This window comes from Pelodiscus sinensis, chromosome 1 (genome assembly GCF_049634645.1).
Source record: "Pelodiscus sinensis isolate JC-2024 chromosome 1, ASM4963464v1, whole genome shotgun sequence".
NCBI classification, from domain to species: domain Eukaryota; kingdom Metazoa; phylum Chordata; order Testudines; family Trionychidae; genus Pelodiscus; species Pelodiscus sinensis.
The window spans coordinates 296580597-296596931 of record NC_134711.1 but is presented as its reverse complement, the minus strand read 5'-3'; the positions used below and the strand labels follow the sequence as shown (position 1 = coordinate 296596931).

The window sequence follows — 16335 nt, the reverse complement described above, 5'->3', positions numbered from 1 at the left end:
CACACTAACCAGCTCTGTTTCATTCTGAAGAGTTAGACGAGGAATGAGGCTTCTTAAAATATTTGGTTGTGGAATGGTCAGATTATAGACTGTATAGACCTCCCCTAATGGTTTTACTCCTGGCTTCAGAGGAGTAGCTGAATTAGTTTTTACTCTATGGCTTGTTAGGCATGCCACAAAATCCCTACACTGTGGGTCTGCATAGGCAAATATATGGTTTTACATTTACTGGTAAGGCTCCTTTTTTAATATTTAATTTAAATAAAGAACTCTGTAGAAAGTAGGTTAAATTACTTTGGATCACTTTTTACATTTTATGTTAATGATATTTTTCTTTTAAGTTCCTATTTTTATTTTGGTTGGTTGAAAACATTACTGACTGAATCAGACAGCAATATTGAGAGAATATGGAGTACTTAGCTTGATTAAATGATATTCTTTATTCATTGATAACATACAGTCAACAAATGTACAATGTGTGATCTTATATGTCATTACTGAATGATAAAATTAGTCTATGCCAACAAGCTAAGAATTTGTAGGTAATGTTCCAGTAAAAAAAATCCAATAAAATCACTTTTATTTTAGTTTTGCAGAAATCATAATAACATATTGCACATGAGAAATAAAAACCCAATATATTAAAACTGTCAGTCATAATGTTTCATAAGTCTGGTGAGGTGAACATCAAATCTCAACTAAAGTAGTGATTTGTGCTACCTGTTGAAATAATATCCCAATTGATTTACTTTGATATTCTTTTGAACTTAGTCTGTGTATATGTTGACATAATGCTAGTCCTTGTATGTGTGGCAAATTAATAGTGTAGTATGATGGTTTAATTTAAAACATTTCTTTTCATCATGGCCTGAATATTATAGTCTGTTGTAGAAATATATTTCTTCAGAAATTAGAAGTGTCCCAGCACACGCAGCTGATCTAGATGATTATAAACAGAATTAATGTGATTACACTATATAACCAAACCTTTTTCCACAGTCCTGAAGTGAAACCTAGCAGTATGTATGGAAAAAAAGCAAAACAAATAGGTTGCTTTTGATAAGACCCTGTTTTCAGCTGCTTATAACTATTTAGGTTGAATTTTGTTGGGTAATTTATGCAAATAGTTCTGCCTTCCTCATAGTGTGGTTAGGGAAAATAAATTGTTGTATGTGTGTTTAAAAAAACAAACACTTGCTTTGGCATCAGGGATGTTCCCTTTCTTGTGTGAAAATCCATCCAAATTCGGTCTGAAAATATCAGTTCACACATGCTCAATAGAGATTTGCTAATACTCTTGAACCTCTTCAATCCAACAACCCTGGGAAATAGGGCATCCCAGATTAAGGACTTTTTGTGGACCATGGAGGGCATTGAAGTAGGCTTTGGGTGAGAGAGGAGATGGAGTGGGGTACTTAGCTGAGGCCCCACTCCCAGGGACATACATGGCTCTGTGCCCCCCCACTGCTCTCAGGTGCCACCTCCCACAGTGATGGAAGTAACGGGGGAAAAGCCTATGGAAGAGTGCTTTGCTGTGCTGCCATTCCCCCAGCTGGGGGCAGGTGGAGCAGCAGTGTGCAGATCCACTTCCTTCTTCCCCCGCATGGTCCAAACCACAAATGTTCCCAGATCAGGGACATCTAGTATACGAAGGGAAGTTCAGGTGTATTTGGCAACAAACTGTGTCTCTATGGAATCTCTTCTCTCCCTACCTATAGGGTTGGCCCCCAGATGATTTCTTTCTGTTTTGTGAGGATCTGTGTATCTCTCTGGGTTTTTTTCTGGGTGTTGTGTCTGTTGTCTTGCAAGTGCCTTCTGTTTCTTTACATTACTTGTCCTTTTTTGTAATCAGTGTGTGTGAACTAGATCCACTGTTGCCTTCTTGATTAGTCCACTTCTGGTGTCTTTCTAATGGCTGACTCATCACATGAGTGCCTGTCTTCATGGGTTGTAGGTTTCCAGTTACATCCTAGCTCTTGCTTTTTCTTATTGTCGTCTCCTCTTTATGGTATCTCCGTCTTTCTTGCTGCAGAGGTCTCCCCTCGTTTGTATCCTGGTTTGGTCCTTTAATCTATAATTGCTAAAGTGGTTTGTTTTGGCACCCCTATGACAGGGTATTCTTGTGTGCCAAAAACTACTAATGACACTGTGGTGACCAGGACCTTTTCTGCAAAACTGCTGCTTAGTCAATTGGTTCCTCGCCTGTAGAAGTGCATGGGCTTTTTCTGTTGTAAGTGCAGAACTCTGTGCTTTTCCCTTCTTGAACCTCATCAGATTTATTTTGGCCCAGTCCTCCAATATATCTAGGTCTTCAGTTTTTCAATAAAATATGAACTCCAAAAGGCTTAAAAAATCCTAAAATATTGTTGGAAAATCAAGTTTTTCCTCTCTGTTTATCTGGACTCTATCCATACCCTCCAACATATTTACTTCTCCCCTCCCCACACGAGCTTAGTGTCATCTGTGAACTTGCTATGAGTGAAATCCAGTCCATTATCTAGATCATTCATGAAGATGTTGAACAAAACTGACTCCTGAGACACTCTGCTTGACTATACATCGAGCCACTTATGGCCATCTGATGAGCCTGGTGATTTAGGCAGCTATCCGTCCATCTTATAGTCCATTCATCCAAGCCATAATTCTTTAGCTTGCTATCAAAAATACTTTGAGAGTCCATATCAAAAGCTTTGCTGCAGTCAAGGTTTATCATGTCAACAGTTTTCCCCATGTCCACATAGCCAGTTATGCCATCATAGAAGGCAATCAGGTTGATCAGACATGACTTGCGCTTGGTCACTCGCTCCATGCTTGATGTTCCTGATCGCTTTTCTCTCCTAGTGCTTCAAAATTGATTTCTTGAGGATTTGCTTCATGATTTTTTTCTGGGATCTGAGATGAAGTAGTCTGGCCTGTAGTTCCCTGAAATCACCTCTTTTTTTTTTTTTTTTTTTTTTTTAAATAAAGATGGGCACTACATTTGCTTTTTTACCTATCATCCAGGACCACTTCTGTTTGCTGAAAGTTTTCAGAGATAATGGCCTATGGTTCTGCAAACACACCCAACTCCCTCAGCAGCCTAGGATACATTGCGGCTGGTTTCATGGATTTGTCTATTTTGATTAAATGTTGGGAGAGGCAACAGATTACACTGCACTGCAGTGTTACGTTTCAAATAAAATACAAATTATTTACTGAACTTGACCAACATTTGTGAATAGCTTGTGTCCTGGAAAATCATCTTTCTTGGCAATTTATTATTTAAAAAAATGCCCAGCTCCACAAAATCTCTTAAATCTTTCAGACTTTCATTATACATCATTAGTCAGCACAAACAAATTTCACCTCTTTGCAGTGCAGTGTGATCTGTTGCCTCCCAAACGGCTATGCAAATACTGTGTATGAATATTATTTAAATTGCAAATGTACCCTATTCTTGGTGCTGTCTTCATTAATAAAGAAAACATAGTTAAGAGAACCTAGATTAGAAGCAGTGAATTCTGTAAAGAAGGTTGTGTAGAGTTGTACCCTTAGGAGTCCTCTGCCCACACCCACCATTTTATTTTCTCATAGAGCATCCCCACCTCTTGTTCCCATTGGTTTCCGTGAGTCACCATTTAACCTTTCCTAAGCAAGATCAACCCTTGCTACAGGATGGACTATTTCAGGAAAAAAAAATGATATTCTAGGGAATTTACCTTTTAAAATTTGTGAGGCTCCTTGTGTCTGCTTTTTAAAAACCCAGTTAAATAACATGGATAGAAACTAACATGACAACAACTATCTCTACAAGTATCATGGAGAAAAAGCCACACCTTGTGAAGACATGAAAATTCGCCATGAGCTATCACACATTTATGCCTTTTCCTAGTGCAATATAATATTTCTGGGGGAATTCTGCACCACTGCACAATTCAGAATTTTCCAGAAATTAATGTTGTGCAAAAAATGGGCTGCCAGAGATGTTGGCTGTAACTAAGGTGCCAGTGGACTCAGCAGAGCTTAGCTTACAAATAGAAGTCAAGGTTGGGGTGAGGAGGAGGGAACTGTAGCGTTGCCAGCATCAGCCTTTTCCCTCTTCTGGATTCCTGGACTCGTAAGAGGGTAGGAGATGTGAGTGTCTATGGTGGAGGGTGGAAGCTGCAGCTGGCTTGTGTTTTGGAGTGGCACTGCAACTAGCCTTTAGGGGATATAGGGTTTGTGAGTTGGGCGGCGATGGAGAGAGCTACACATCTGGAATCTAGGAAGGGGGGAGTGTTTTCCTCCTTGGGGAATTTGTGTGTCTGGCTGTATTGTTACATAGTTGTTGACACAGTTGGGGTGATCCTGCTTTGGGCAGGGAGTTGGAATCTGTCTTTCTGAGGTCTCTTCCAGACTGAGAATTCTATGATTCTATATATTACAAAAATAATTGAAACTGACATGATGATATAGTTATGACAGTTTTGTAGAATATTAAAATACTATGCACAAAATTAATATTTTAGTGTAGAATTTTCAATTTTGTTTGCTCAGTAGTTAATATAAGTAGTACATGTTCTCTGTTTGCATATGAGTCTCCTTCCTCCTCATATGAAGAATCACTATAGATAATGTATTGTTATGCATTAGCATTTATTGCATCTCTTTCCCTCCCTTCATGATGATTCCAAGAGTGTACATCATGATTATGGTCATGTCTTTCAGGCAGAAACTTGTTGTCTGTTGTTTTCAGAAGCCTGACAAAGTGCAAGAGTGATGTCTAATTTGTGTCTAATATAGAACACTAATTCTCTTTTGAACCAGTGTAAGCTTTGTAAACCACTAGGCAACACAGATCTTAAACCTATTTGTAGAAATCCAGGATGTAGAATTCTGGAAAAAAATATATATATAGAACCCACTGGAAACTGCAATATGGCATGCTCACTCTGGATCTAAGTAGATTCGCCTGAGAATGAGTAGTCCCGTGGCATCTTAGAGACTAACAAAAAAATATAGAATCATGAACTTTTCTGCTAGAAACCACTTCATCAGATGAGTTTGAGTGGAAATAACAGAAACCAACATACATATAACAGCAAAAAGATGTACCTCTCAGTTGTACCCATGTTAATGAAGCTAATTAACTGGGCTGGATGTGTCCCTTTCATAGCTTTTTATGTGAAAATGTGGCTGTTAAAGGCAGGGGAAATGGCTTTGTAACACACCGAACAGTTAATGTCTTTGTTCAAGCCCAGAGTAACTGTCAAATTAGCAGATGAATTCCAAGTTCTTCTTGGAGTGCTTGCTCATGTGCATTTAAATTAGGTGCTTGCACGCCGCATGCATGGATTCCGAAGTCTTTTCCCCCCAGCGGTATCTGTCGGGACAGCAGGTAGCCCCCTAGAGTGGTGCTGACATAATGGTGCATACGTACCTCTGCAGGCCTTCCCCTCCTTACCGCCCATGATGGTAGCTGGAACACTTACCTATTCGTCTTTATGACCCAATGTCTAGATACTTAGCATTGCTAATTGTTCTTTTAATGTGTAAATAGTTATTAGCTGTTAGGTAGTTCTTAGTTGTTAATCCTCTCCCTTTAGGGGGAGGGTGATGCTAGGACTGCAGGGGTTTAAACCTTGTGAGTCCTGTTCAGAGCCCCATGACTCTTGTCTGGGAGAGGGCCATCTCCCTTATTCCTGCAAAATCTGCAAGACTTTTAAGCCGAGGACGAATAGGGAAAGGGATTCCCATTTAAAACTCTTAGTGAGTCCACTCTCCAAGCAGCGCCAGTGCTCAAGGTGTCAATGGTGCCTACTCGTTTTATGGCACCAAAGACTTCCTTGGAACTGATTGCAATCTCTGGTGCCGAAGAAAAGGAAGCAGCCTATGGGTAGATGTCTGGGGAAGCAAGGGCACAGGAGCCGGCACTGCGCCCACACCCTGTTAAAAGACTCCCCGCCGCGACGCTTGGATGAGACAATTCAACCAAGGCACCGGGGAAGCTCCACACAAGTAAGGAGCCCAGGACGGGGTGCTCCCATACACATGGGGAGGCTGTCTATGCCGGAAACATTTGAGGCAGCCTCGCCTGGCCCATCTATGCAGGCCCAAATAATAGTGGCACCAGGGCCTTGGCGGCACCAGTAGCAGCCACGGCACCGGTGGCCTGGTCGGCACCGGGGGTGCTATTGTCGGGTGTGTTGCCAGCACCGGGGGTTCGTCCGGTAAAGGGTGCGGAGATGACCTTGACCCCCTCCTTGACACCACAGACCCTGTCAGTACCACAAACCCCACCAGTAATCCTGCTGAATCCCTCTGACATATGGATCTATGACAGCACTGGCTTGGACGGTGCAGGGAGCTGTTGGGACTGGTGTGGTATGGCGGTGTCGCAACTTGTGGAACCGCCTCAGCAAGCTCACTGGGGAAAGCCCTAATCCATGGAGCAGCACTGGTCTTGGCACACGACACCATCAGCCCCACCTGGTCAGTGTTGTAGTACTCTTTGGAATCTGATGCTGAATGGGTCCGGTCAGGTGTGTCCTCCCATAGATCATGATACCGCTTCTGCTCCTGGCACTGGGAATATCAGGCCCAGCAGACGTGGTCTCCCCAGGTGCAACCGCAGTGGCCTTTTTGGACCCTGTGGGCCTACCATCAGATGCAGAGTCTTATGCCACCCTTGCAAGGCTCAAGCATTCCACGGTCCAGGGAGACCCCATCAGCCCTCGTATGTCAGGAGCTCCTGTAGCTGAGCACAGGGGTAGCCCACAGAGACAGGAGTTGCGCCCAGAGGCAGAAGGTGTGGGCCCCACTGTCCAGGACTAGCCAAGACCTCAACCAGCAGAGCTGGTCACAGATCAGTCACCCTTGAGAGAATCGTCATCCTCTTCCCCTGATGAGGCTTTGGTGGATCCTGTGCCTGCCATGCCATCCTATGGATGCCAGGGCACATCAGGAGCTGCTCCGTCATCTGGCAGCAAATTTGGGAGTGCAGGCTGAGGCGGTGGAAGAGGACACATTCTTCCAGAAAATGCATTGGCGAAGCTGGCACTGCCTTTGAAAATCACCACCAACTTATGGCAGATTCCAGTGTCTATCCCACCAACCCAGAAAGGGATGGAGAGATGCTACTTTGTCCCGCAGTCCATGCATGAACACCTGTACACTCACCCCACACCGGGCTCCCTGGTAGTGCAGACGGCAGCCCAAAAAGAGAGGCAAGGACAACTGGGGTCTACCCCCAAGAGCAGAGAGCTCAAAAGGTTGGACTTAATGGGTAGAAAGGTATATGTGACAGGAGGCCTGCAATTATGCATTGCTAGCCAGCAAGCAATGCTAAGCAGGTACTTGTACAACACCTGGTTAGCAATGGACAAATTTAGAGATCGCTTGCCACAGTATGCTAGACAGGAATTCACTGCTCTGCTGGAGGAAGATAGGACCATCTCCAGAACAGGGTTGCTGGCAATGGCCGAAATAGGAGACGAAGGCTGCGAACCGATATGGAAAGAAATGCTGGCCCACCTCCTCCCCAACAGCCCAAGGCCTCATTTCGAGAGTGCGCATCAGGGCTTCTTACCAGTCCCAGAACTAGATCCCCCTTTTGGGAACAGGCTAGCCTATTTTTACCATGCGTTGGCCCGCATTATGTCTGACAGGTGGGTTCTAGACCTGGTATCAATGGGATACTCTATGCCTTTCCACAGCTTGCCCCCTTCCTACCCCTCTTCCCCATCCCTCTTCAGGGACCCCTCTCATGAGCTTCTTTTAATACAAGAGGGCTGTGTCTAGACTGGCAAGTTTTTCCGGAAAATCAGCCGCTTTTCTGGAAAAACTTGCCAGCTGTTTACACTGGCCGCTTGAATTTCTGGAAAAGCACTGACGATCTCATGTAAGATCATCAGTGCTTTTCCAGAAATACTATGCTGCTTCCGTTTGGGCAAAAGTCTTTTTCTGAAAGACTTTTGCGCAAAAGGACCAGTGTAGACAGCACAGTACTGTTTTCCGCAAAAAAGCCCCAATCGCGAAAATGGCGATTGGGGCTTTTTTGAGGAAAACCGCGTCTAGATTGGCCACGGACGCTTTTCTGCAAAAAGTGCTTTTGCAGAAAAGCATCCTGCCAATCTAGATGCGCTTTTCCGAAACTGCTTTTAACGGAAAAGTTTTCCGTTAAAAGCATTTTCGGAAAATCATGCCAGTGTAGACGTAGCCGAGGTGTTTTCACTTCTCAACAAGGGAGCGATAGAAAGAGTCCCACTAGAGTTCAGGGCAAAGGGTTCTACTCTCATTACTTCCTTATCCCCAAGGCGAAGGGAGGCCTCAAACCTATTTTGGACTTGTGGGACCTGAACACCTTTATGAAAAAGTCAGAGTTCAAGATGGTCACTCTCTCGTCCATTATCCCTTCCATGGAACTGGGGGACTGGTACGCTGCCCTTGACTTTAAAGGATGCTTACTTTCACTTCATGATCAGGTCCGTGTACTGGAGATTCTTCAGGTTCATGGTGGGACAAGTGCACTTTCAGTTTTCAGTCCTCCTTTTGGGCTATCTACGGCACCCAGAGTGTTCACCAAGTGCATGGCAGTGGTGGCTGCCTTCCTCAAGAGGCACAGAATACAGGTTTTTCCCTTACCTAGATGACTGGCTCATCAGGGGCTGGTCAAAGTATCAGGTGAGGGAACACAGCCTTTATAAGAACGTTATTCAGAGAACTAGGCCTTGTGATAAACAAGGAGAAATCCATGTTGGTCCCCACTCAATCAATAGAATTTGTGGGAGCCAACATAGAACTTAGCCATGGGCAGGGCCTCTCTTCCCAAAGGCAGATTTATGGCTATGGGCCACATCATAAAGGGCCTCAACCTGTCTCCTATCATGACTGCAAGAAACTGCATGAGATTGTTGGGCCATATGGGGACATGCACATGCGTAGTTTGCCATGCCAGGATGAAGCTCCGGCCACTGCAGGCTTGGTTAGCCCAGTCATTCAACCAAGTGCGAGCACCCTGGAACTCCATCTTCACATTCCTGAGGAACATTATCCAATCCTTGTGTTGGTGGATGCAGAAGGAAGTGGTATGTGCGGGAGTCCTCTTTGTGACCAAAGGGCCGATTATGAGACTGATCACCAATGCCTCGGACACGGGCTGGGGAGTGCACATGGCAGAACATTGAACTCAAGGTATGTGGTCCCTTCCCTAGAGCGCGAACTCCACATAAATGTCAGGGAGCTGAGGGCTGTCAGGCTAGCCTGCTACGTGTTTGTGCCCCACCTGACCAACAAGACTGTCTTCGTGTTAACAGACAACACAGCGGTGATGTTTTATATCAACAAACAGGGTGGAGCTCGTTCCTCTCTCCTCTGTCGAGAAGCCCTACTCATCTGTGATTTTTGTATACTACAGAGCATTCACCTGGAAGCAGCTTACCTGCTGGGAGCCCTAGCAAATACTCTCAGCCGCTCCTTTGCAACCCACAAATGGTCCCTCATAGGGAAAGTGTTAGAAATAATAGTCCAGAGGCGGGGTCATCCCCGGGTAGACCCATTTGCCACACACTTGAACAGGAAATGCCCGGTTTACTAATCATTCCTGGGGCAGAGGCTGGGATCCAGTGGAGATGCCCTAGTAAACGATTGGCTCAGGGTACTCCTCTGTGCCTTCCCCCCGTTTCCCCCGATTCACAAGGTGCTCATCAGGGTGAGATGGCACAAAGCCTCAGTCATACTAATAGCACTGGATTGGCCCAGGCAGTTCTGGTTCCCCATTCTCCTAGACATGCTCTAGGATGACCCCTGACCCTGCCATTGAGTCCAGATGTGATTACCCAGGACTGCGAGGACTCCTTTTGCCATCCAAACATCCAGTCCCTCCACCTGATGGTGTGGTATATCCATGGCTAACAGAGGCAGAGCAGGCGTGCTCGGATGCGGTAAGAGCAGTCTTGCTAGGGAGCGGGAAGCCGGCTACTAGAGCCGCCTACTCGGCTAAATGGAAATATTTTTCCGAATGGTCCTGGGAAAGGTGAAGCTGCTCAAAACTCCTATCCTGATGGTGCTTGACTTTCTTTTGCAGTTGCATCAGTCAGGGCTTTCCACTTCCTCCCTGAGGGTTCACCTGGTGGCCATAACAGCCTTCCACCTGGGAGAAGGGGGAAGGTCAGTGTTGGCGAATCAGATGGTTACGAAATTTCTTAAAGAAGTGGACCAGCTATTTCCACCTTTTTGAGCCCCGGTGCCCCAGCAGGACCTCAGCTTGGTGCTTACTAGACTGATATCCCTGCCATTTGAGCCATTAGGCACTTGCTCTCTCAGGTATCTCTCTTTCAAAGTGGCTTTTATTGTGGCCATTATGTCAGCAAGAAGAGTTTCTGAGCTCAGGGCTCTGACAGTAGACCCTCCATACATCGTGTTTTCTGCCAGCAGGATAAGGCTGCACCCTCACCCGACCTTCCTCTGTATGGTGGTGTCTGCACTTCATATGTCACAGGATATCTACCTACCTATGTTCTTTCTAAAACCTCATGCGTCCCCTAGGGAGGGGGCTTTGCACACACTAGGTGTGAAGATAGCACTGGCCTTTTTTGTCTATAGAGCAAGGGTGTTTCGGAGGTCATCTTAACTCTTTGTTTCTATACCAGAGAGCAGGAGAGGTTTGCCTATGTCAGTGCAGAGATTATCTTCCTGGATTTCCTTCTGCATCAGGGAAAGTTATGAGTTGACAGGAAAAGAGCCACCCCACACTATGGCCCATTCCACCAGAACTCAGGCATCTTCAGCTGCTTTCCTTGCGCAGGTTCCTATAGTGGATATATGCAGAGCTGCCACGTGGTCATCAGTTCATACATTCATAGCACACTATGCATTCACTTAGCAGGCTAGAGAGGATGCTGCTCTGGGAGCTGCAGTATAGCACTCGGTCTTATAATAGCAAGTGACGTTCTCTGACACCACCTCTAGATGCTTGGCTAGGGAGTCATCTAATTCGAATGCACATGAGCAAGCACTTGAAGAAAAAATGGTTACTTACATGTAACTGTTGTTCTTTGAGATGTGTTGCTCATATCCACTTGGCACTCCCTGTCCCACCTCCCCTTCGTCAGCGTCTCCGGCAGGAAGGAACTGAGTGAGGGGAGGGCCAGCAGGGGTACTTGTGCACTGTTATGTTGGTGCCACTCTAGGGGATTACCTACTGGCCTGACAGATACCACTGGGAGAAAAGGGTTCTGGAATCCGTCCATGTGGCCTGCATGTGCCTAATTCAAATGTACATGAGCAACACATCTCAAAGAACAACAGTTACAGGTAAGTAACCGTTTTTTCTGCAGTTTGTCTGTAATTGGATATTGACATTCCTTTGTAGAAGAATGGCTACTTTTAAGTCCATAATTGAGACCAGGCAAGTTGAAACGTTCCCTTAGAGGAACATATCTGATGTCTTATTTGTGTCCATTTATCCTTTGTTGTAGAGATTGCACGTTTTGGCCAATATACATGGCAGAGGGGCATTGCTGGAACTTGTTTGCACATATCACATTAGAGGATGTGCAGTTGTATGAGCCTCTGTTGTGGCTTATGTAATTAGTTCCTGTGATGGTGTTGCTTGTATATATGTGTGAAAGGGTTGACAACGGGATTTGTTGCAGGGGAAGGTTCTGGGTGAGTGTATCTGAGGTGTGCTGTGACTGCTGGAAAAGATTTGCTTTGGGTTGGTAGGGTTGTTTGTAATTGAGGATTGGCCTGTGAGAGAGTGATCTTTTTCCAAGATAGGTTGTAGATTGTCAATTATGCACTGGAGGGATTTAAGATAGGGGCTGTAGGTGATGACCTGTTGTGTTTTGTTGTTTTCCTTGTTGGACCTGTCTTGACGTAGTTGACTTCTGGGTACTTGTTTGGCTCTGTCAATCTGTTTCCTCATTTCCGCAGATGTGTATTTAAGTTTTAAGAATGCCTGATAAAGATCTTGTAACCTGTTGGGGAGCATTTTTACCCTGCCTGGCTGCTCAGTCATGGATTTAAAACTAGCTATTCTTCTGCCCCTTCTGGTCTCTGGATACAATATAATGAAGTCCAAATAGCTTGGAAGAGTCTAAAATATTGTTGGGGACTCATGGTTTTCCTCTCTACTCAACCTATATCATTCCTTGTCATTTCTTTCTAAACAGGTAAGTATTTAATTTCAAAAACAAAAAATGCCTCAAGCTTGTTAAACAACTAATTGAAAAAGGAATCAGAGGGTCTGTTACTAGCTGTGTTAATGCAGAGCTATCTTTTTTTGATCTATTATCTGTATCTTTTCCTACTTCTCCCTGGTTGAACTTTCTCCTAAAGTAGTAAGTAAAAATGTTTATTGTAATTTCAGTTTAAATTGCATTTGTGTTTCCATTATTCAGTATCATCAGATTGAAGTGGTTATCTAGATTTATGGTGCATTTTAAACTGGGTAAGAAGTTTCCTAGTGCTAATCACAGAAGTAGGTCTAGAGAACATGACCTATGAAGCCAGGCTTCGTGAACTGGGCTTGTTTAGTTTGGAAAAAAGAAGATTAAGGGGGGGACATGATAGCGGTTTTCAAATATCTAAAAGGGTGTCACAAGGAGGAAGGAGAAAATTTGTTCCTCTTGGTTTCTGAGGACAGGACAAGAAGCAATGGGCTTAAAGTGCAGCAAGGGAGGTTTAGATTGGACATTAGGAAAAAATTCCTAACTGTCAGGGTGGTCAAATATTGGAATAAATTGCCAAGGGAGGTGGTGGAATCTCCCTCTCTGGAGATATTTAAGAACAGGTTAGATAGACATCTGTCAGGGATGGTGTAGACGGAGCTTGGTCCTGCCTTGAGGGCAGGGGGCTGGACTCGATGACCTCTTGAGGTCCCTTCCAGTCCTATGATTCTATGAATCTATGAAATATTATAATAAAAATCTCCTGAAACTACTTGCAAGAGTTATGTTCAAATCTATAATAATTTACAGTGACAACGGTGTACAGTTTTGCTATTTCTCTGAATCTTAATCCACCCGATTTAGGCTTCTTAAGTCAGTGTTTCTCAAAGTGGTCTGCGGTTCCACTCCGAGAAACCTACTAACTGGCCACTCTGGTTTGTTTGTTTACTGGCTCAGCAGCCACAGAGTCTCATGGCTCCCATTGGCTCTGGCTTGCTGTTTGCAGCCAAGGGGAGTCATGGGAAGCAGCAACCTAACCCATTTTGCTTCCCACAGCTTCCTTTGGCTTTGCGGGTGTGGAGCCAGTAAATCAACTGGAGCAGCCAGTTAACAGGTTTCTCAGAGTGGATCCGTGGACCACTTTGAGAGAAACTACTTTAAGTGCTACCAAGATGTAAGGGTCAAATAATATGAAGCTGTCTGTCATGCTTATAGTTGCAAAACCTAGACACTTGCAAATTATTTAAAAAAAAAAAACCCAAATTAGTTTTTGCTCCATGAACATGTATTTTTACAAAACACAAAGTTTTCGCTTTTTTTTCCCCTGTGTAAGAAGAGATTTCATGTGGTGGTCATATATTTAAAACTGGAATTCAGATATTTTAGGAAATCTACGTTTGCTCAATACTGTATATAGAACACTGTTTTTGATATTAGGAAAGTGGGAATTAATACAATACTTTATTATCTGTATATTTAAAGAAATTGTTCCATTTTTAAAAAAAGACATTTTTTCAGGCAAATGTTTGTGTGGTAATGTAACTGTGTATATTAACTGATGAGGTGTAAGTAGAATTATTAGCAAAGCTAACTGCATTACAAAAAAAGCTGTATATTGGTAAGAAAATTCAATTTGTGGGGAAGCATTGATGAGCCTTCATAGAATCATAGAATAATAGGACTGGAAGGGACCTCAAGAGGTCATCGAGTCCAGCCCCCCGCCCTCAAGGCAGGACCAAGCTCCACCTACACCATCCCTGACAGATGTCTATCTAACCTGTTCTTAAATATCTCCAGAGAGGGAGATTCCACCACCTCCCTTGGCAATTTATTCCAATATTTGACCACCCTGACAGTTAGGAATTTTTTCCTAATGTCCAATCTAAACCTCCCCTGCTGCACTCAAATTATCCACCCTTCTACAAATTATCTTTGATTGCTACTAGCCTGGACATCAGTGGACTTGGATGGTTTTCCACAGTCACTCCAATGTAATTATTACATGCCTGATTGGCTGAGTGTGTGTTTGTGTGTGTGGAGGTTGAATGGGAGAAATTGAGAATGACAGAAAGGGGTAAAAAGTTGCACATTTTGAAATATCATGTATGGTTGGGTTGCATGCAGTTCAAGCATTGTGAATTTTGTTAAGCTTTTGGAACCAATTATTTAAAATATTTTTTTAAATCATTAAATTAAAATTGTAACTGTGTAAAAATAATATTTTCTAACAATTTTCATTTATTTTTATGGCTACTATATTTTACCATTGTTTGCCTTCATGTAGCTGTCAAATGGTTATAGCATGCTAAAGTAGTAAGTCCAGTAAATCTGACAGCTTCTTGCAGAAGGAAATGAACGTATCTTTTCATGCTTGGTCAGTTTGACAGTGTTGCCAGAAACCATGGTTTTGAATCAAATAAAAATCACAATGTATTTAAGACTAATACAGATTTTCAGTCTTCCCTTTAAAAGGGGTTTAACTTTGAAAATCATTACTCTTGAAATCTGGCATTTGGAAAATTGTTTTGATTTTTTTTTTCACTGTTGTAAGTAGTTTTTCACATCAGTAGCTCTTTGGAATGTGTTACTGTCTATTAGCTAACCATGGGATGCACGCTCTTTTATAACCTCCCCCCCTTGCATTAAAATAAAAATGGTATTGGTAGAAGCCATGGGAAGTATGCATGTTTAAGTTCTTCCATTAAAATATTTTCTTTGGACTTGATAGATATGTAATATAATTGGTACAAAAAACAAAGAAGCAGAATTAAGAACATATGAAAATTTACTACAAGAACCAATGCAGCTTGTAAGATGTTTCTAATGTCTTTGACAGTTCTGATTGGTGACACTGAAAATTCTCTTATTAACATGGATTGCCAGTCTAACAAATTAAGAATATAGTTTAATTAATAAAAAGATTCACAAATAAAAGACAAGTAATACAAATAATTTATGGATTACTAAGATTGAATTATCCTTCAATTATTCTAAAAAAAATGAAGAAAACTTGAAATGTCCTGTACTTTAGAAGTTGTTGCCTAGTTGATTATTGTTAATATAAATAGATCTATGTATTTTTGTGATGTATCTTCTGAACCGTAGATTAACTGCAACTTGTTATAACATTAATGCTGCTGCCAAAAAAAATAAATCATACCATATAAGAACAAAATGGCATAATAATATTAGTATGTAGTAAATACTTTGATTTATTTTTCTTTTAGGGTGAAAAAATGGTACCCGCCCTATCACATTTTCACATGACCAATGCTAATAATATTTATGATATAAACAGACCTTGTGACAAGCAATTGTTATTAGTCATTTAAAATAAATACTTTTCAAATCACTTTTTTTCCAGAGTACTTTCAAATTTAAATCGGAGAGTGACATTCATCTGGCTGAACACCACAAACAAGTTTTGTATGATGGGAAACTTGCAAGTAGTATTGCCTTTACTTACAATGCTAAGGCTACTGATGCTCAACTATGCCTTGAATCCTCACCAAAGGAAAACCCTTCAATTTTTGTACACTCTCCACATGCTCTTATGCTTCAGGTTTGTTTATATTGTCTTTATTTTCATGTTTTTCTTAATGGAACTTACAGCAAATTCAGGCAGCCAGTTTTTTTGAGGGTCTGTTTCTGATTTGTTACATGTTGTTTAGCAATATGTGTATAACTGTACTTCTTCAGAAGTACCTCGTGTGTAGGCCAGACTTTCCTGTCACACAAATTGTAATCTCTGCGTAATCTACGTAGAGATAATATGGTGTGCGGCTTCAATTGCAATTTTCATTTAGCATTGCTTTAGCGCTAGATTAACATTTATGTGCTCTTAAATATGAATAGCTGTCATTCTCAGGTAGCTATTTTTTTTACCTTTTTCATGAGCCAAAATTATTAACAATGCATTGAATAAATGTGTAACTTACATGGTGAACAGTAGTTTGTCAAAGTACATGTATAGGGCTATGGGTTTCATGCTTACTTTATTTTCCAGTCTAGTGATTTTGAGCATATCACACAGGTCATTTAACCAAGAAATTTGACTAGGTCCAGTTTAACATGAAAATTGAGCAAACTAAAGCAATCTACAGTATTGTTAGTTTTTTTTAATACCTTTTGTGGCAAAATGACTACAGGTACCTTACAGGTATATTTTACATCCGTGGATGGCTTAAAATTTTGAAGAGATTATCTT

The 16335-nt window shown here is 42.4% G+C and overlaps 1 protein-coding gene across 15 annotated transcripts in view; it reads left to right on the top strand.

The window, feature by feature from the left end:
* The window catches only part of NBEA (neurobeachin), a 748692-nt gene that overhangs the window by 150537 nt on the left and 581820 nt on the right, over window positions 1-16335 (top strand). For all 15 annotated transcript variants that reach the window (XM_075919184.1, XM_075919178.1, XM_075919179.1 and 12 more), the window contains exon 9: window positions 15493-15690. In XM_075919184.1, the coding sequence (XP_075775299.1) occupies window positions 15493-15690 (198 nt within the window). The remainder of the gene's footprint in view (window positions 1-15492; window positions 15691-16335) is intronic.